Source organism: Bactrocera dorsalis, chromosome 2 (genome assembly GCF_023373825.1).
Source record: "Bactrocera dorsalis isolate Fly_Bdor chromosome 2, ASM2337382v1, whole genome shotgun sequence".
NCBI classification, from domain to species: Eukaryota; Metazoa; Arthropoda; class Insecta; order Diptera; family Tephritidae; genus Bactrocera; species Bactrocera dorsalis.
In genome coordinates, this window is record NC_064304.1 from 99,064,954 (window position 1) to 99,086,442 (window position 21,489).

Below are 21,489 nucleotides of genomic sequence, written 5' to 3' on the forward strand. Positions count from 1 at the left end.
TAAGCAGCTGCTGTAAACAAACTGGGAGATAGATCGCGCTCATATTTGGCATAGTAATTAAGAATACTCCTACCAACTTAGCAAAATACATATTTTTTAAAACATCATATAGCCGGTGACTTTAATTACAATTTCCGGGAGCTTTTTTGTCACAATTTTATATGGCATATACATATATCTAAAAATGTGTAATTTCAAAAGAAACAGATGAATCGACTACATCACACCTCGGCCTTCTGCGCACTCGCATTATTATCAATAAGTGTACTTCACTGCTTAAAATTCACCAGCTTTTCACTGTGAAGATTAAAGGCAGATTTTTCCATAAAATCATCCACGTTTGCATGTCTGTAGTTACATACTGAAGTATGTATGTATGTAGATAACAACAATTTCTAATTTTCATTTCATGTGGTTATGCGCATCGCGTGAAGACATAATCGAAAGCAATTAAAAATTACAAAAACAAGAGGCACATATAAAGCCCTAACTGGTTTATTTAGAAATTTTAAATGAAAGAAGGCTCCGTTACAGCGAATTGTCATTGGCTTCTAGACGTTTGTTGATGTTGCAGAATGAGATTGAGATAAGCATGAATAGTATTAAAATAAAGAGTTTATGATCTCTTATTATATTTTTATGAAACTTTTTTCGGCAAATGTAAGAAACTTTTCGAAAAAAATCGAAATTGACAAACCACATAACCGCGTTCAAGGGCTCTGGATGAGTATCTATTAATTTTCTTTGATTCAATTTGTATAGCAAAGTCCTTTGATTTTTTTATATTTTGATTCGGAATGTCAGGCTTACAGTTAATGCAATACTCGTATAAGAAATGCGCCTGTGAAGGGTATTACAGCTTAGATACAGCCGTAATTCAATTTTTCTCTTATTTCAATGATGTTATTCTTATTCACGCCTATTTTTAGTAGCCGGAACCAAAATCCAACACAGTAATAATCGTCCGACTAATTAGTAATAATGTATTATTAGCTCTGCTGGCATCCGACTGGTTTTTGACGAACTTTTCTAAATCAAACGACAATTTCGACACTCTACTTACGAATAACACTGTTATATTTGTACCATAGTGTATATGTTGATACTATTTAAAGAGTGATTTAAAGAAAATAGGTTTTGACTGACATTCACATATCAAACTCAAGCACGAATTTTCACGATTGCCTTCCAAATTTTTGCTAAATAATGTAATTTCTGCACGTAAAGATAGCCCAAACGTGTTTGTGATAACACTACCGAATTCTACCTAAAATTTTAGAGCAAACATTAGGGTGGTACCTTTTTTGTAGCTTTCATTACTTGCAGTTAGCAACCATACGATGTAGTGGAGAAGCTAATCTATATTAATACTATAAAAGGAAATAGTTGATTGTTTGTTTGAATTGACCCAATTCGAAGTCGACTTGACTGATTTGAAATATTCTTTCACCGTTGGGAAGCTAAACTATGCGCGCCATGATAACTGACTATTTGATGCCTGTAATTGAAGCTCGTGATCTCGGCGACACTTGGTTTCAACAAGACGGCGCCACTTCCAAGATATCGCATCAATCAATGGATTTATTGAGAGAACACTTCGGTCAGCACATAACTTCACGTTTTGGGCCAGTCGATTGGCCACCAAAATCGTATGATTACATCGTTAAATTTTTTTCTGTGGGGATATGTAAAGTCAAAAGTTTATGCGGACAATCTCGCTTCGATTCAGGCCTTGGAACAAAAAAAAAACGCGTGTCATTCGTCAGTTATCAGTCGAAATGCTCGAACGAGTCATCGAAAATTGGACTCAACGGACGGACTATCTGAGACATAGCCGCGGCTAACATTTGAAAAAAATAATCTTCAAAAAATAAATGCCAAAGAATGTTCTTTCGAATGATAATAAACATTCTCCATTAAATTTGAAGTTTCTGTGTTTTTTCTTAAACAAAAGTAGGGAACTTCGAAATGAATTACACTTTATATGTGGAAGTAACTTAACGAAACTCAGAGGGAGTCTCTTATATGTATATTTTAGAGGGTCATTAATTAAATAGACCAAAAACTGAGTTGATAATTTTCTTGCTGCAGCAATAATTCAATGCTCTTGGACGGCTAAATACGTAGGCGCATCTACGTGACTCAGACACTTAACTTTCTATGTATATAACAAAACTGAAATATATTTAACCTTGGCCTCGTAAATATTTATAACAACTTCCGGTTATTGTTTTTATTTATTTGGTATTTGTGAAATGAAACGAAACCGAATTATTAAAGATCATTTCATCTGAATAATTTTGACAATGGAGTACTTTGCTGAGAATTATTTCTGGAAGTGACATATTTACATATATATAAAAAAAAAAATTTATTATACTTTATGGGCATATGAGCACTGGTAGAGCAAGTACGCTGTAATCTCTGGAAATAGAAACGAGTAAACTTCTTCCTCACACTTCTCAAAGTAACGATTTCGAGCAATAATATCCAGCAATTGAATGTCTGTATGGAAGTGTAAGTATACATTTGGGAATTTACGCTGAAGTTTCCGTTTGACACACGACCGACTCACCAAAGGGCGGTGCTCAAGTCAATTAATTGGCAAATAAACGATTTTAAAATATTTGTACTGCATCTTCAATATTTAACTTTTGCATGTTTGAAGACAAAGTGGTTGAAAAGCTACAAGCCAAACTCGCCGAAATCCGCGACTTTAGCGCACTTAAGCCGCTGTTCGCTGGCACGCACTCCAACTCGCTCTCTCTCCGCTGCGGTACTATCGCACGACTGACCGACAAACTAGCAGACTGACTAATACGCGAGCTTAATGCAGCATTGCGAGCGATCGCTGTCAGCGCATGTACACACATACACACATATACATTTAGTTTAGTAAAACTGTTTGTTTGGCACGGCTGAACGACTGCGACGGCTTTTGCGAGCGAACGCAATGAGTTGAGCGTCAAGTGCGCGCCGAAGGAAAGTGAACACAATTGAGGTCATACAATATTTATGTGCTAAAATATCAATATATGTACGTGTGCGTTCGTGTATGTGTGCAATTGCAGTAACAACAGCGATAACACCACAATATGGCTGATGATGATCATGATGATTGTTGCTTGCTGTGCTTGCAGAGTGGGCGGCATAGCGCAGTGAAGAGCTGGCAGCTAGTGCTGTGACATTTTGAGTACAGGAAAAGTGTATAAAAGTCGCGCTTAATTGAAAACGCTCAGCCATTTGAGTGCATGTTGCTTAGAAACAAGCAATTCAGTTGGATTATTGTGGAGTAGAACATACACACATGCATGTATGTATGTACTGCGTTTACGCAGAATAATTTAAATTTGGGAGCGTCAACTACAAATGTACATACACTATGAGTGTTTGAGTGTGTACTAGCCAATAGGGGCGTTTGAAAATGTGTGTGCAAATGCGACAAAGTGGAGCCAAGTCACAACCGATGAGAAAATGAAGCGAGAACATTACAAAAAAATATGTACATACAACAAAACAATAAACCAAATCGCTGTGGTAATTGCAACAATTGTTCGTCGCTTTGACAACGCACAATTTGTTGTCATCAACATTATAAGTAGTTGTAGCTGGTGCGACTCTGAAGCAAACGCACAATTGTCAAACCATGCTAGCAGACACAACAACAACAATCATACAGCGAATAATGGGCATAAATGCAAATGTAAAGCTCGAATTCTACATACATATGTATTGTATACGCTGGCAAATTGCTGGGAGTGTCGGAAATCTGCAATTTCGTCATAAATAACTTAAATTCAAGCTGCAAATTATTTAAGGGGCACAAAACTTAGTGTGAAATTGAAAAAAATACATTTTTTATATTTCGATAAGTTCTAACTTTATAAAAATCGATATACTGTTAAAGTTTTACAGTTACAGCCTTCTAGAGCGCATCTTCTCGATTCAATCAGCCCCATTAGTTTGTCTTTAAACGCGTTTTCCTCGAAAAATATTTTAAATCGATCACTATAATTTTTTTCTTTATGTTCTTCATACAAAAACCTAACAGTTTTTTGATCTGATCAAAAATCGAATTTGACATGCCAAAAAATTTAATTTTTTTATGAAAACCGATACCATTTCGGTGGTTCGAAACAGATTTTAGACCCATTAAGTAGAGTTGAACATTTCTCGCTTATGCGATTTTATAGAAAAAATCGACCCGCTCTAATGTCCATTGAACGGATAATATTTTTTAGTAAAAAAAAATCTTTTTCACGCAGAAGGCTGTAATCACAGCCTAACGCGTTGATGCAATCTCTGAAGAAATTGTTCAGATCTGCTCACTATAGCATATATGTAGCTGCCATAAAAACTGAACAACAGGATTAAAGTGCATCTATGGGAAGTTTTTTCATTGACGAACTATCTTCAAAAAATTTAGCATGGGTTGTTATCCAAGGCAACGGAGCACTCTCCGACGATGTTGTTCAAATTGAGTCACTAAAGGGTTTTTAAGGGCATTATAGCTTTTGTATAACCGAAATTAACGTTTTGTTTTTTGGAAAAATTTTGAAAATATATTTTTTTTTAATTGGTCATAATTGGAATTTGACATGGTATTTGAACACGAATCTACAAATTGAGGGTATTTTCGAAGTTAATATGTATATAATTATTGTAATTTTATTTTCAGATCGGAAAGAATTTTTGTAATATTGACTTTTTCTACGCACACTTTTTATTTACTTATAGACAATTTTCGTTATTAAAAAAATATTTTTATATTCGGTAGTTGTAGATTTTTCATATTGACTCCTTTTTGAAAGAAATAAATATTTAAGCGATCGGTTTCCTAGCTTACTGCTTTGAATTTCGGTGGAAGTTTGTTGGTGATTCGCTTAGACTGAACTACCGTTTGCTAAGCTTGTGTCAAAATGGAAGCTTCCTTGCAGCGGAAAAGAGTTATATGCTTATATTTAGCCGAACTCAATTCGGAAATACGAAAGTTAAAGTGATTTTCTAATCAAGATGGATAATTTTATATAAAGATTCTTTTATTGCTAAATGAATTCGGAAGCCGCATATCGCCCCCTAAAATGCAAAATAACGTAACATCACTTTTCATAAGTTTACAGGCGAAGGAAAATCGTTATAATAGAAACCACTCATATGGAAACAAAATTTCAGTTTTGGTTATAAAATGGTTATTATATCTGACAGCGAATTTTATTTCTGTTTTTTGAAGATACGTTGTTTTGCATTTTAGATGACGATATATAACTTGGGTATAAATAAAAAACTCGAAAAAAATTCAGTTTTACTAATTTGCTTTCGCACAATATACTATTCAAAACAAAATTATTTTTAATTATTATTTTAAGTTCGAGTTTAAAATTAAGCTCGCAACTGTAGACGCATGCAAACTGGTTGTAATGCTAGTAAAATAAGTCATTTTCTATTTTATTTCAGACAGCACTTCCCGCAATTTTGAAGTTGAATGATTTCAGCCGGGCAAAGAGAAAATAAAAATATGGCAAAAGTCAGCGATGAGCAAAGTCAAAGGGCAACGTGAACGCATGCGAATATTTATGCATACTTACATACATACATACATATGTATGTTCATACCTATACACACATATACGCTTTTAGTGCGTGATGTTTTTCGTATGAATGGCTCTGACTTGTTTAACCGGAAGACAAAAAATCGGCACTTAAAACATAACGCAAAAATAAATAAATAAAGAGACGAAATTAATGCCGAATAATTAAACAGGAAAGCACGAATGTTAGCTAAATTAAGTAACTTTAAATAAATTTTGTTAAAAAGTAAGCTTAGTGGCGAAGTATGAAGAAGGAACGCACAATGGAGGAGCTAAAATCTAATGCTATAGAAAAAAATGTGTTAGCAGAATTTGTTTGAGGTTAGAAATTTTCGACATCATTTTACTAATAAAAACAAAAGCCATCTAGTATATCGAATTTAAAACATAACTGCATAAATAATTTTATGGATGAGTGAGAGTGGAACAGCGACCCCAAGTGTTTTATTCAATAATTGAAAAGTGTTTCACTCTGCCAATAAAAAGCAATTATAATAAATGCATAAGTATATGTTTGCCATATTTCTACAGCTACACACAAACGCATATATACATATACATACATACATATGTACATACAAAGATTGACTTCTGACGCGTGTGCCTCCTATATATACACGGGTAAATCTATCCGACATAGAACTGATTGTGCTCGTTTGTCGCTGGTGTCCAACGGTGCCGCTGCTTAGCTTCCATCCCGACAGTTATGCGTATGGCTGCTGTCGCTCAGTTGCTAACCCAATCCGTTAGGTTATTAAGAGCGTTATCATACTAGCATGGCTAACTAAGTAACTGTGCGTCGTGATTGCAAAATAATGTCGCATTTGCCACACGCTGGTCCCTTCTCATCCGCTGCCGTGTATTAATTTGCTCGTATGTTTGTATGTGTGTGTGCGTACGCCGGATACGCCTGAGTGGACAATGGACTGTATTGAGGTTAAACTCATTATTACTAGCATTAGCTTTGTGATTTTTTGCATTATTCGCATTTTTATATTCTGAGCAGGGTATATTTGTAACATCCAAAAGGAAACTTCGGAGTACAGGTATATACATATATAATTGATCATCGTGCAAACTGAGTCGATTTAGTCATAGCCGTCAGTCTGTCCGTGTGCATTGGTCGAAAAAGTATTTTCGTATTTTATTAATAGATGCGATTCTTTGCTGAAACAAAATGAAATCGAACCATTTCTAAAGCGAATGGTAACAGGAGACGAAAAGTGGATCAAATACGACAATAACGTGCGAAAAAGATCATGGTCCAAGCCGGGTGAAGCTCAACAAATGCTGAGTGTTTGGTGGGATTAGAGAGGAATCATCCACTATGAGCTGCTTCAGCTTGGTCGAAAGATTGATTCTACATTTTACTGTCAACAACTGATGAGATTGAAGCAAACAATCGAAAAAACGACCAAAACTGATTAACAGAAAGGGCTTCGTCTTCCATCAGAACAACGCTAGACCACACACATCTTTGATGACTCCGCAAAAACTAGGAGAGCTGGGCTGGGAAATTTTGATGTATTCACCATATAGCCTTGACCTTGCACCATTGGACTACCATTTGTTTCGGTGAATGCAGAACTTAACTTAATAGAGTAAAGTTGGCTTCAAGAGAAGCCTGTGAAAATTACTTTTCGCAGTTTTTCGCCGCGAAACCAGAAAAGTTTTCCACTGATGGAATAAGGTCTCTAGCGGAAAATGGCAAAAGGTGGTCGACCAAAATGGTACATATTACATTTTTATTATATTATAAATATAAAAAAAAATAAGTTGAAGGTTGATTAGAAATACGAAAAGACTTTTTCGACTACCCAATATACACGAGTTTAGTTTTTGAGATATCGACTTGAAATTTTGCACCCGTTCGTTTTTCACCAAGTAGCTGCTCATTTGTTGGAATGATCGATATCGGACCACCATAGCATATAGCTGGCATACAAACTGAACAATCGAAATGTAGTGCTTGCACAGAAATTTTTTTCATTTTACCAGATATCTTCAAGAAATTTGGTAGGGATTATAGTCAAAGCCAATAATGCAATTTTCGAAGAAATTGCTCAGATCGGATCACTATAGCATATAACTGCCATATAAACTAAACGTTCGGAATCAAGTGATTGTATAGAAAACTTTTTGAAATAAAAAGATTTTGAAAGAACGAAAAGCGTTCGAAATTTTTTCGGTTTGACTCACTAAGTATCAATACAATGTTTTGACATTCACGTCTTAACACTTTTTAATCGGTAACAAATACTATTTATATAAGTATTATTAAATACCTAAAGCAAGGGTGGGACTGAAAAATTCGCTTATTACACTTCTTTGAATGTGACATATTCACAAGTCACTGAGATTTGAGACCGAAAAAAGTTTGTTGTTAAAAGAAGAAGAAGCTAAAAAATTCAATAAAAAAAATAAAATTTTGATTAAAAAAAATCAATTTTGAAAAAAAAAAAAAAATTTATTTCATTGCATCCAGAATAAAGTGTAATTTCGTAACATTATTTATTTTTGATATTTCATAATGCGCACGCTGCACATTTCTGGACAGCAACATTTTGCTATCGAACACTTGTTGTTTGTAAGGTTTCAGTTCTCAGCGCTCGGCGGTAATCCGACGCCACAAAGCAGAGTTGCCAAGAAGCCCATGTAAATGCACGAGTGTTATAAAACAAAGAAATGTACTTGCATCTACGTGGGTATGTGTGAATGTTGGTAAATTGTTTTACGCTTCAAGCTGGCCAAAAGCTTTTATATATAAATACAATAACAATGACAACAATAAATAATTGAAAATGTATTAAAAAGCTAGACAATATGCAACAAGCAAGCCCAACAAAACAAAGCGCTTAAGAAATGTGCATATACATATGTATGTACATATGTATGCTATTGGGCGAAGAAAAAATGCCTGAGAAATAAGGAAATGCGGCATTGCTGGGAAAATATGTGCACCGGTAGTGAAGTGAAGCGGCATTTCAGTCTTTTTACATATCTACATATTTATGCAGATAGTAGGTACATACATATGTATGTGTGTTTGCAAAGCCAAAGTATTTTATGCTATGCTTTAACACCTTTCTTGTGTGGTTTTGCTAACCGATATGCCGGCTATTTGCCAAGATGACAATCCAACAGTGGCTGCTATTATGCTGTAATTTAAGCCAAGCGACAAATTGCTATTGTACTCTGTGCATTGGTACTCTGTATCTTTTTAAACACATAATGTAGGTACTTTAATTAACTTTAAAGTTCATGTAATACGTTACAACTAGTGGAAAAACAATGCTGCTTAAAATAAAGCTTATGTAATAAACATTTAGAAGACTATCTTTTGGGGGTTACTGTGCTTTCGAGTATTAAAACTGTTATTTAGATTAGCAGTGTGGTTGATAAGTGAAATTTGTAAGGGTTGCAGTTTGTAGTATTTGTTGGAAAATATTTTCTAAAGAAGCTCAGAGCGTCAAATTTTAGATATACATAAGTAAACTCTTGTACATATAGTATACTCTACAATTAATCTTTGTCCCATCAATTAAGGTATTTATTTCTTTGTTTTGCTTTCCAAACAATAAATTGTCGTCATTTTACGTGTTATAAGAACATGTGTATAACAATTCTTAAAATATACATATGTGCATAAGAATATTTCTCTATAGGGGTAATTTAGTAGCAAACTCTTAGGAAATAGTTGGTAACATGTATGCATGACAAACTCATATTTCATCGGCAGTTATAATGCCCTCCATGAATGTGGGATCGGAATTCCCAATCAAGCAAGTCTAAAGAAACAAGTTTACGGGACTCTGTTTGAAAAAAAATCAGCTTTATCGGCACGAGCCGAGCAAGAACTCGTTTCATACCCAAAATATCCACCAAAATCATTCGAACGGATTCGCGAGAGATGACGAGCTCTCTTGCCATCTCTCTAAATTCAATATTTTCATCAGTTGAAGAAGTCAAAAGTCGTACAGGTCGTCTCTTGACATCTCTCTAACATTTGATTTAACGATTTTCAAGCACCATATAATTATCTTTTTTAATATTTTTTGCAGTTGCAGAGGTCGAGGATCGTTCTGAACGAGGCATGTCTTCAACGATCTCTCGATCGTCTTTGAATGATTCGCAATGATTCCGCACAAGAGACAAGTTCTTTGTTAAAGAAACTGGTTGACAGATCGCGCTCATATTTGGCATAGTATTTAAGGACAGTCCTACCAACTTAGCAAAACACATACTTTTTTTTGAACATTGTATTTGAAATATCATTTAGCCGGGGAATTTAATTACAATTTCCGGGTGCTTTTGTGTCACAATGTAAGTATCAAACTTTCGTGTTTGTGTTTGTTCATAAAAAAAATTTCATAAATAATTTTTATTTAAAAATACAGAAAAAGTTAAAAAATTTGTATACTAAAAACCCGATACAGGATACACCTGGTTTTCGAAGGATGATTGACACCGCTTCGTATAAAATTCTAACTATCTCATTATTTTTTTTATTACAAAATTCATAGTGGCGTCTTTTACAAAACCCAAATTAAGGGATCTCTTTGCAATTAATTTTTTTTTAATATGAAAGATTTATGAAGGAAATACTATAATGCGAAAAAATATTTTATAAACGGTGGTATTAATTTGGCAACCATACTCTTATAATTAGCTACAGCCAATATCTAAAATAATTAGGTATTAAAAATCTATTTGGAATAATGTCTCTAGCGGAAAAAGGGCAAAAAATGTTCGAGCAAAATGGTATATATTTGTTTTTTTATTTATTAGTATAAATATAAAAAAATAAGTTGAAGTTTGTTTAGAAATACGAAAAGACTTTTTCGACTACCCAATATATTCGAACAAATTTTTAACCACTATAATAACTTGTAAATAGAAATATGCATGTATGTGTATACAGATGCAATATTTTTAAGTAACGGTCAATTTTGTCATAAAGATCCAACTCAGATCATACACCCGCGCCTGTATGTGAGAATGGCACACACATGCTCCCACAAGCGCCAAAAAGGCGACAAGGGCAAGGCAAAGCAAGGCTTAGCTATACTTAGGCATACTACTGCACACACATATGTAAATATATGTATCTGTGTATATAGATACCGGTGAACCGTTCCCACCTTGGAGCACAGGCTATTTGCCGGCTGCGGTTGCCTGTCGCTAATTTCTATTTATTTCGCAGACTATTGAGGATTTGAGTTGCAATTTATACATATTTACAAGTATATATATAGTACAAACATTCATAACTATGGATGTATGTGTGTATTTGTGTAGATGTGTGTACATTTATTTGTATATCGCCTTTTTGATTTTTATTACTTCTTTGAGTGCTTTTGTGTATTTAAATGTTTCGCACGCTGATGAAATGCAAAATGAGCGTTACGCAAAACCTTTATGAGAATTGATGACTGACTGACTACTAAACTGACTGAATGCCTCAATGACTACGGAGGATCGTCGTTAACGCACACCAATCCATTTACATTTGTGTGTAAGAATTTTGTCGGCACCGACTGACGCCGTTGCTAAGTCATTGACGATTGACGTGAATGAGCAGTTAACTTAAGGACAGTGTCTATTTAGTTCTTCATTACATTCTTTCTGCGTTTCAAGAACTGCAAGTTGGTCAGAATTATAGGCATACGTAATGCAATGCAAGTATTTAGTATGTAAATAACTACTCATGTATAAAATATTGTAAACTAAATAAACAATGAACTTTTCTTTATTTCTCAGTATTGCATATGGATTGTTATTGTTATTGTGGGCTTCTTAGAAATAAGCTGAAAACGATTTGTTCAGTGCCAAGTAAATGCTGATACCCATGTATTCGCCTACCAAGACCATTGCCATTTGCTTGTGGGTAACAAGATGTGGTTTACGCAATAAGGGGCATAGACCCTCAACTCAGTAGTGTCTTGTCGTGCTAGGCCCCGCAAGTACCTCTATTTTAAGATTTCTTACTCCGAGGCCTGCCATGTTTTAGCCGGACGGAGATAGTTGCGCCATTAGCCACCTACACATTTCTCCTGAGTGTCACCCCAGAATACTCAGTTGGCAGAATATTGTAACCACCGGCCCAGGGGGTAATCAAAATTTCACATCAAAACTATAGTCCAGTGCAGGAGTTGGTAAGACCCTGAAGGCCGCAGTTCATTTAGTGTTATCCAGGTCATTTAAGAATGCACGAACTTGGAGGCGCCGTGCACTGATCTGAACTTTTGAAATTTATATTCGAATTTTAGAAGTTTTTCCGTTTAAAATTTATTTTATTTTGAATAGAACGCAGATGAACTGGTAAAATACTTAAATTTACATAATTGGTTTCAATGTCACATTAATGCCATTATTTTCATTTTATAAAATAAAATTTCTTTTTAAAAATTCAGTAAAATTGCAAGTCCCATGTTTAATGGTTTGCGCGAGTAAACAAAAGATATGTTTGCAAGCGACTAAAAACCGCAGACGTGTCATAAACCACATTTAAAAACTTATTTATTTACTATTTTTTGAAAATTTTGGAAAAAAAAATTAAATTTGTGTGATTTCTGTGGCATTTCGTGACTTATACTTCATATTTATTATTTTTTTTTTGTCAGCAGATTTTATTCAGAAGTTAAATTTTAAAACACTAACAAAATTAATAATAAAAAAAATTCAAAATTTAGATGAGACATAAAATATTAAAATTTTTGTTTATATAAATTCAATAGCATACAAATATTTTTATTTTTTCGATTTAATGATAATTTGCACGTACCAGTGAATTCTCAGAAGAGCCGATTTTTTGTTTAACTTCTTCACTGCTATATATTTTTTAATAATCAAGCACTATTTGTATGATTTTTTTGTTTAACAAATAAAAACAATATTTTTCTCTTTCAGTAGTGATAAAATATTATAGTCGACAAGCAACGACAAGTAACGACAGCGAAACACAAATTGCAAGGAAAAACAATTAAAACAATATTAAAAGAATCAGCAGTTAATATTCAACTAAAAAATATGAAAATCATAAAATAATCGCACTGCTCGTAGTACGTGTCGTAAGTATGTATGCACTATTTGTATATATTCATGTACTGTGGAACGGTTCCACTTGACGTAGCACACTGCGAGCCGCACTTTTAACAACGTCGAAGCTGACTTGGCGAGCGTATACGACACGAACGAAACTCAACTGCCGGGCGATAACTGACTGGCTGGCTGACTTCACAAATAAACTCGCCACGCATAAGCTAGTAAGTAAGTAAAGTCAATCTTTTGTATTTGCCAGCTGTGCGCTCCAAACGCCACAAAAAGTGAGTTGGAAAAGTAAACAAATGCAAAAGAAAAGCCAAAAATAAAAACAGAAACAAAGTAAAACAAATGCAGAATGAATGAGCTGCGGCAGAAGTATGAGTAAAATATTTTAGAAAATAAATATGGAAAATAATTATTAAAGCGGCACAAACAGTTACTCAGTTAACTATGAGAAACGCTCTTCCAGCATGTTGAGCCGGAGAGACATGGTGACAATGAGAGGAGCAGCAAGTAGAGTAGAAGGTATGGAAGCAATATTTCATTGTAGGTATAATAAATATAGAAAAGTAAAATATAATAAAATAAGTATGATATATGTTTTCAAACAGAATATTTTCAAATATTGAAATATGAATAATTTTTCAATTACTGAAAATAAGAAAACATCAACGTTGGATGAAACGGAAGCGTAAGATAAAATAACAAACATTAAAGGAAAACTAATTTTCTGTTTATCTGAGGAAAAAGGGAAAAGGAATGAGAGGAGCTTGGTTGAATTTTTAAAGGTTAAAAACAGTTTATTGCGTTTCCAGTAAAACAACAAGTTCTATAAAAATAATTTAAAAATATAATTTTTGTGTTTTGATTTTTTACAAATATGTATGTACTGTAAAAAATTAAATAATCAAATTTTTGGATTTTTTATTTTTATCTCTTACAAACTTTTTTTTTGAGGTTAAGTGAAAAAAAGTTTATATACAAAATTTTTAAATTTTTTCATTACCCTCAATATTGCCATATACATACATTTTTTCTTCACGACTCTTAGTTTTGTTGGAAATACAGATAACGTGTTTTAAATTCTACCCCAGAAACTGTCCTCTCCTTTCTTTTCTAGACTTCAGCTCCTGGTATGTATTAGTATAATATAATCAAAAAGCTAGCGATACTTCGTTTTGGTAATTATTTGGTCCACCCTCGCAAATTTGAATTTGAATATATGATGAGAAAAAAAGACCCTCTTATAAAAGAGCGGTCAATATGGCTTTCTTGAAGTAACAAAAGAGCGTAAATTAACATTCACTGGCAATTAATATATTTTAATTGCTTTTAATTGATTTTATATATTGCAAGTTGTAGCTGACAATGTTACAAATTAACTTTTCAAAATCGAAAGGATAGAAAACTTTAACTATGGGTACAGTAGAAGTTAAAGGAGGAACTCTTAACAACTAAATCCGCATTAAAAAAATAAAAATATTTTGTAAAAGGTGTGTCTTTAACTTTTTGTGCATTTTTATCACTTTTCATATGGCTATCATATGTATTAAGAGCGTATACCCTCTCTTAGGTGAACTATATCTTTCCAAAATTCTCTTAGCATTTCTCTCTTTTTTTGATTTTGAGTAACTTGCAGTGGTTTATCTATTTGCTTTTCATTGTTGCTCTTTTATCGTCGAACATGCGCCTCTTTTTAATTTTATATCATTTTATTATTTATTAAAGATCACATGGAAGTTCAGCTGATAATTGAGAGACATGAAAAACATACATATAAATACGTTTGTGAGAATGTGCCTCTTTTACGATGCTTTAGTTTGAAAATGTTGCACTTTTTGCCGGCTGCCGCCTTTATTCATGCGCTTGATTACTTGCAGCTGGAGAGATATGAGCGCGTAGTAGAAAGATAATTCTATATATGCATGTATTTTCTTATACATATGTAAGCGGGTTGTGGGTGGATTTATGTGACCAGACGCTCTGTTTATTGTTTTACTTATTTATAATTTTATTTTGATATTTATGCTTAGGGTGTGAAAGGTATAATAAATTTTTCACGAGGTACATTTAGGCATGTTCGTCTATCTGTCTATAAATACGCAAGGTACTCTCTCAGTTTTCGAGATATCGATCTGAAATTTTGCACAAGCTCTTTTCTACCTAAGAAATTGCCCATCTGCCGGCATGGTCGATAGTTCGATCCAAATCAAGTCCATGTATGGAAAGCTTTTATTTATTTATTGTCCAAAGCAACGCTACAATCTCCGAATGAATTGTTCTGAACGAAGCATAGGTACATGTTAATGCCATTCAAACTGACCGATCAAAATCAAGAAAAATATCTTAATAAAATATGAATGAAACGTTCATTAGAGACGAGAAAGGTGTGAAAGTCGGTAAATCTGCGACAGAGACGTTTGATATGATCAAGCATGCTTGCCCATATGTTGCTTTAGCAAGAAGTGGTGGCCTTTTTGGAGGATCCTATTACTTTCCGGAAAAACTTGGCGTTGTATCTTTAATGTTCACTACTATTTTTTCAGTATTTTTAGTTGAAATTTCTTTAAGCCAGAGACCCTTTGAGTACAGAAAGCTCGTTTCTGTGCTCTTTTATATATTTCTATTTTTTTTTAAAGATCGGAAAGTAAATAACAAATTAATTATTTACCAAGCCAAAGGGAATGAAAAAGTAAATATTAAATTTAAAAGTCTACATTTATTTGAGCAATGAAAACAATAATCCAATGTTCGAAAATTAAAAATAAATGGATTTCAATTAACAGAAATAGCGCTGGGCATGCGAACCACATATGAAGAGCTAAATTAAAAATAATAAACTTGAAGATTTGTGAGCGTGGTCGCGACTTGCATTGTCTAATGAATGTCGTAAGAGCATATTGCAATAAGACAATAGCGCAATTCCTACTAATTGATTTGCCAAGATCTTATCAGAGTTGTGTTTACAATTGAGATGCCAATAAAATTAATTAAGAGGAATTCAAGTGCAAGGCGTGCGATATAAAGCGGAAAAGTTTATGAATATTTGAAAATATTAATAAAAATTATAAACACAGTTTGGTTGCGATAAAATAAAATAAGCGACTACTAAAAAAACAAAAAAATATGGCAATAATTTCGAATGTGTTCATTTCGACCGATCACACACTTACTGTAAGACTTTTTAATTTAAATCTCGCGCAAAAATCTATTCGTTTCTAGGTTGCTATGTCTGTCAGTGACATCCGTGCCAAATGTCGCACCAAAATAATTATTAGTGTTTAGAAGTGCATTCGGCAATTTTGACAATGAGTGAAATTATTGAAAATAGCAGTTTCAGTAAATTTTGTGGGCGGAATCAAATTTCTGGTGCCGAAATGTTCAGAATGTTGGAAAAGGCCTTCGGTGATAATTGTTTGTCGCGAGCACGTCTTTTGGATTGGTACAAATTATTTCAAGAGGGTCGAAACGCGTTGAATTGGTACTTGAGAAACGACGATTAACAGTCAAAGATCTTGCTGGCATTGTTGGAATATCGGAAGGATCAGTGTAAACCATTTTGAATGATCATTTGGGCTTATGAAAAGTAGAGGGCTCAATTTTTCGAAAAACATCGTGGCTTTAACGTCTATGAAAAGGATGTCATGAAACGTATTATTACTGGTTATGAGACTTGGATCTATGCTTACGACTCGGAATTTTAAAACAATGAACAAAGTCTTACTACTTTTTGCCCATACTTGTATTTTTAAAAATCATTTATCATCCTAGAATAGTACTATAAACAAGGAATTTTGCGAAATTGTAGGCTTTTAATTAAAAAAATACAAACAAAACATTTTTTATAAAGTTTAAAAGAAATTTGCAAAAAAATTAGGAATGTAAGTTAGCTAAGTATATATTTTTCAAATTACATATATTTTTTTTAATTTCCTGTGACACGCGTTTACATAATAATTAATTAGTAAATTTATAATCAAAAAGCGTTAGCTCCCAAGTAAGAGATTCACTAAAGCCAAATTTGTGTGAAACGCTAAACATTTGGACTTTCGAGCCATATTCGGAAATCAGATATCGCGTTATTTGAATCGAAAGTGGTAGAAAAAAGCACATTGCTGTGGAATATTAAGTAGTTAAATGGGGTGGAGCAAAGCAAAAGCAAATCGATAGCATGAAATATCGATACACTTGCTTGTGCATAACGATAATTTTAAACGGAATATATTGGTGTAAGACAGCAATTTTCAACTTAAAAACTGTTTTAAATGTAATTTTTCGACTCTAGAACTAGTTTACAATTATACAATTCTAACTGGCGATCCTGCTAAATATATCGATAAAGCTAATCATCGGTTAGTTGCTTAGGCCGCGAACTATATAGTACTAAGTTGGCGTTTTGTTCGTTTACTCAGTTTTGGAAAATTACATGTAGAATATTGGTTATGAAAACGGTTTTTGTAACTCTCTGGATGTGGACCATTATTTATGTGAGAAGATATGTGATTCTTACAACGAAAGATAATATTAGGTTGCCAAATATCTCCCTTCCGCCTTTTGTCTTTGTCTGGCAATACTATACATCTTTGAAAGGTCTTGACATAACTCACAAAACGACGCCATGCATGATTAGTTTGGATATTGCGTTGAACAGTTATAGACGTGTAAACATGGAGTTCACTAACGTCGAAATTCGCGGTATTTTAAAGTTTTCCTTCATTAAAGGCAAATCCGCTAGAGAAACGTTCCGTGAGATTGATGGTGTTTTGGAGGATGGTACTCTATCACTTCGAACGAAGGAATGGTTTCGACGATTCAGAGCGGATGGAAACGACACTATGGATTAGCCGGCCGACGGAAGGCCTGTGACGACGAATACCGATCAAATTATGGAAATCATCGAGTTAGACCGGCATGTGGCATCTCGTGACATAGCCCAGAAGATGGAAATTAGTCACCAAACCATTTTAAACCATCTGCCGAAGGCTGGATACACAAAAAAGCTTGATATTTGTGTGCCGCATGATTTTGACTCTCCAATGGCCATACGCTTAATTCTACCATTTACTGCGAACAACTGGACCGCTTGGAGCAGGCGATCGACCAGCAGGAAGGGTGTAGTGTTCCTCTAGCACAACGCCAGACCACACACTTCGTTGATGAAGCTACGGGATGGGAGGTTTATATAGCCCGGACATAGCGCCAAGTGATTACCACCTGTTCCTGTCCATGGCGAACGTCCTTGTTGGTGTAAAATTTAACTCAAAAGAGGCTTGTGAAAAGTGGCTGTCCGAGCTCTTGGCAAATAAGGAGGGGAGCTCCTACGAGGGTGGTATTATGAAGTTGCCATCTAGATGGAAATAGATTATCGAACGAAACGGCGCATACTTGAACTAAATCCAATATAAAGAGCAAAAAAGCGGAAGGGAGATATTTGACAACCTAATATTTTCAACTGTATGGAACCCGCCAGCTTATTATAATATTTATAAGAGAAACAGCCCAAAACTAGCGGCAAAAAAATGTGTACATTTGATATTTTGAAATGAAAACCGTACAAAAAAATGAAGCGAAAATTACGTTAGGAAAATTCAGAAAACAAAAATGGAAGCCTAATGTGTCAGTTGATAGATTCAACAGTATAGTGAACTGGGCACTTTCAGAACATAGAAACTAAATAACATCTGTTTAAATTTTAAACGGACAAGCAATCAGTTGATATAATGAAATTAACTGAAGACGTAACACACTCAACCACATTACAGAGATATCCCCTAATTCTCAAATAAGTAAAAGTCAACATATTACTTACAATATATGATTGGAAATCGTACGCAAAAGTACTAAAATTTTTCTGGAAATGGTGCTGAAACTACTCGCTTGCTGTAGAACTGAAGTTTTGCGATGATATGAGAGCATTTCGAAGAATTTAAACAACCTCGAATATTTATAAAATTCAAGAACATCTGTTATTGTATTCATAATTTTTATAATAGTTTATTTGGATATTAGAATTTAAGCTATTCTAGAGAAACGCTTAAATTTCTGTGAAATTCATAAATCTCATACGACTAACACACTTACTTACACTTTTCTTAAAAAATTATGCACTTAAAGGTATTTTAATTACTAGTGTATTTGTATTAAAAAATAAAATAATAAAATATTTTCGGCCGCATCTAAATTAAATTTTGAGTTGAACTCAATATCAGAAAAATCATGTATGTATGCGTATATTATAATGACTGTATGACACTATATGGGCCGGCATGTCGCGTGGCACTAATATACACTTATACCGTTATTTGGAAAATTTCATATTTCCTATTATCAAATTACAACAAAACAAACTTAATTATAGTAGAGTAAACCGATATGCGCCAATAATAAAATAACAAATATGTATGATGTACGGGAAAATGGAAAATACGGCATTGTGGCTTCTGGTGCACGCCTCCAACCCATTTTAGTTGACAACTAAGTCGTAAAACCTTAAAAGTTTAACAAAACTATGCACAATAGAGCTAGTATATGGCGCATAACGGGTTTGGGGGTGTATGCAGGAGAGTGGTATTGTGGAAGTGGAAGTAGATGAGTAGTTAGATGTGACTCACGCGTATGGTCTGTGCTGACACGGCGGCTAAGCTTGCTATTTCCGCTGATTTGACACCTTTTATGGTTTGGTTATTGCTGTTGCTGCTGTTTTTGCGGCGGTGACACGTCGGCGGTTGCGTAAAATCAATTTGTTCAAATGTATCTGGATCACTGATGGAGCGCCGCAACTTCGTAACTGAGGCGCGTTTGGTATGGAAGGAGCCGCGCAGGAAGCGCGCCAGTTCATAGGCGGGATTGCGACAACCTTTGGTGTGCTGCGGCGGTGTGACCTTGAAGGTGGGCACTAGTGGTGAGTGCAATTCAAATGAGGAGTCTGGCGTGTGATTCTGACTGCGACCGCTGGATTGTGTGATATTCGAGCTGGCCGAAGAAATACCGTCATCATGCTCATCCTGCTCTTGCTGTGCCGCTGCTATATCAGCAAGCACATCTTCATTATCGTCATAGTCTTCAACATGCACGCCTTCAAAGTAGTAGTCATCTTCGATATTGTCTTCCACATCGGATTGCGGTAGCGGTTGACAGCCGAGCGCTGTTGCGCGTAACGGTAGCGGTGACGACGACGTAACTGTTGTTGCAGCAACCGCTGTCGTTTTATTTGATTTGCACTTCTTTTTGCCGGAGAAAAACTGCAATACTTTGACTGCTGAACGATAGCTGGAGCGTTCGGATTGTGAGCGCTGAAAGTGACTGCAACATTTAGGCTTTTGTTCCTTCGGCGCTGGCATTAGCTCTGCAGCAGTCAGTTCATCCAAGTGCGTTTGACTATCGGCCGAACCCAAATCGGAGTGTGTAGATTGTGTGTCTGGCGTGTTGGCGCCGCGCAACCACGGTGAGTTACTACGACTGCTTTGCTGACTCGTATTGCCGCCGTTGAAGACATTCTGGTAGAGCGCTTTTGCTTTGCGACACAGATATGGGGAACTCTTTGGTGTTGTGCGCGCGCTACTGCTGTTGCGGCGGCATGTATTCTGTGTTTGCGTCTGTTCTTGTTGATCTTGCTGTTGCACCTGCTGATGTTGGTGCTGTTGGCGCGCCTCAAAGTTACGTACGAAGCGTGCAAGGCTCTCACGATCCACTTCGGTTACACAGCGATGCCGCAGCAGACGTTGTGGTGTCTCCGGCAGGTGTTTGATCTCGAAGCTGGCATCGAAGACAGCCGAATCATTAATTTGACTGAGTGTTTCAACAAAGCGTTCGACCATATTAGCAATGTTGTTGGGCTTTGTTGTTGGTGTGTGTTTGAGAAGTTTCTCGTGGAGTTTTTGGTTTTGTTGCACTTTTTGTAAATGTTGTTGTTTGTTATTATTATTTTCTAATTTCTCTGTTATTGTTTCTTGAGAGTTGATATAATTTTTATTATTATTTGTTATTGTTTCTTGAGAGTTGATATTATTTTTATTATTCTTTATTTTTGTAGCGTTTTTTAATGCATTGGTTTTGCTCTGTCTTTGGTGTTTTGAATCTTTAGGCTCGTGTTTCGAAACGATCTCTAAATTTTTGCACAATTTACCGTTTTCAAATGCCTCATTTTTAACTTCAAACTGATTTGTCTCATACATAGTTTATATCGTGTATTTCGTGGCTGTTTTGGGAATTAAATTTCAATTATTTTGTGGGTTCTATTTTGTAATGAGTTGGTGTGGCAACTAAAGGATTACTTTTAATTTGCAATAAATTCGTTCAAGCACTGCTACTTTTTTAGGTTTTAAGATTATTTATCAGTCTTCCGCTCTGCAAAGTTTTGCTATGTTACGCACGCACTGCTTGCCAGCATTAGACTGAATTCTTTGCTGCTGCACAGCAATTTAAGTAAATTCTCCGGCTGGTTACCTGCCCCTAGCATCTGCACACGCCGGCCTACCAATCTAATGAACGCGAAAGCTCAACAGATCGATCGATTGGATCGTTCCTCACTAGGAATTTGCTTCACACCTTTCTTCGAAATCAGGTGGAGATCGGCGCCGCAATTGTGTACAGAGTATTTACAATAAATTCCAATAAGTGCCTAGATGCCTAGGTTATGGCGTATATTGTTATGTGATCATGTTCATATTGTTAGTATAAAAGAAAAACAGAACGATACTGAAGAAATTAATTAGTTTGCAAATGAAATACGTTGAAAATCAGATTAATAACGCTGGAGTATGGACATAGAAGTGTAAGTCCTCAAGAGCAAAAGTAAACACTTTTCCCTTTTAGAGGGTTTTTCAATACGGCACTACAAAAGTAGATCGGGACAGCA

General features: G+C 35.0%; 1 protein-coding gene across 3 annotated transcripts in view; it reads right to left on the reverse strand.

The window, feature by feature from the left end:
• Positions 1 to 21,489, reverse strand: part of LOC105231520 (regulator of G-protein signaling loco) — a 50,193-nt gene that overhangs the window by 5,234 nt on the left and 23,470 nt on the right. Inside the window, exons 4-6 of one of the 3 annotated variants that reach the window (XM_049449256.1) lie at positions 19,268 to 20,811; positions 14,468 to 14,477; positions 6,208 to 6,215 (exon numbers count right to left, since the gene is read on the reverse strand). The exons of the other annotated variants lie outside the window; for them this stretch is intronic. Coding sequence (XP_049305213.1) covers positions 6,208 to 6,215; positions 14,468 to 14,477; positions 19,268 to 20,811 — 1,562 coding nt within the window. The remainder of the gene's footprint in view (positions 1 to 6,207; positions 6,216 to 14,467; positions 14,478 to 19,267; positions 20,812 to 21,489) is intronic. 3 annotated transcript variants of the gene reach the window in all.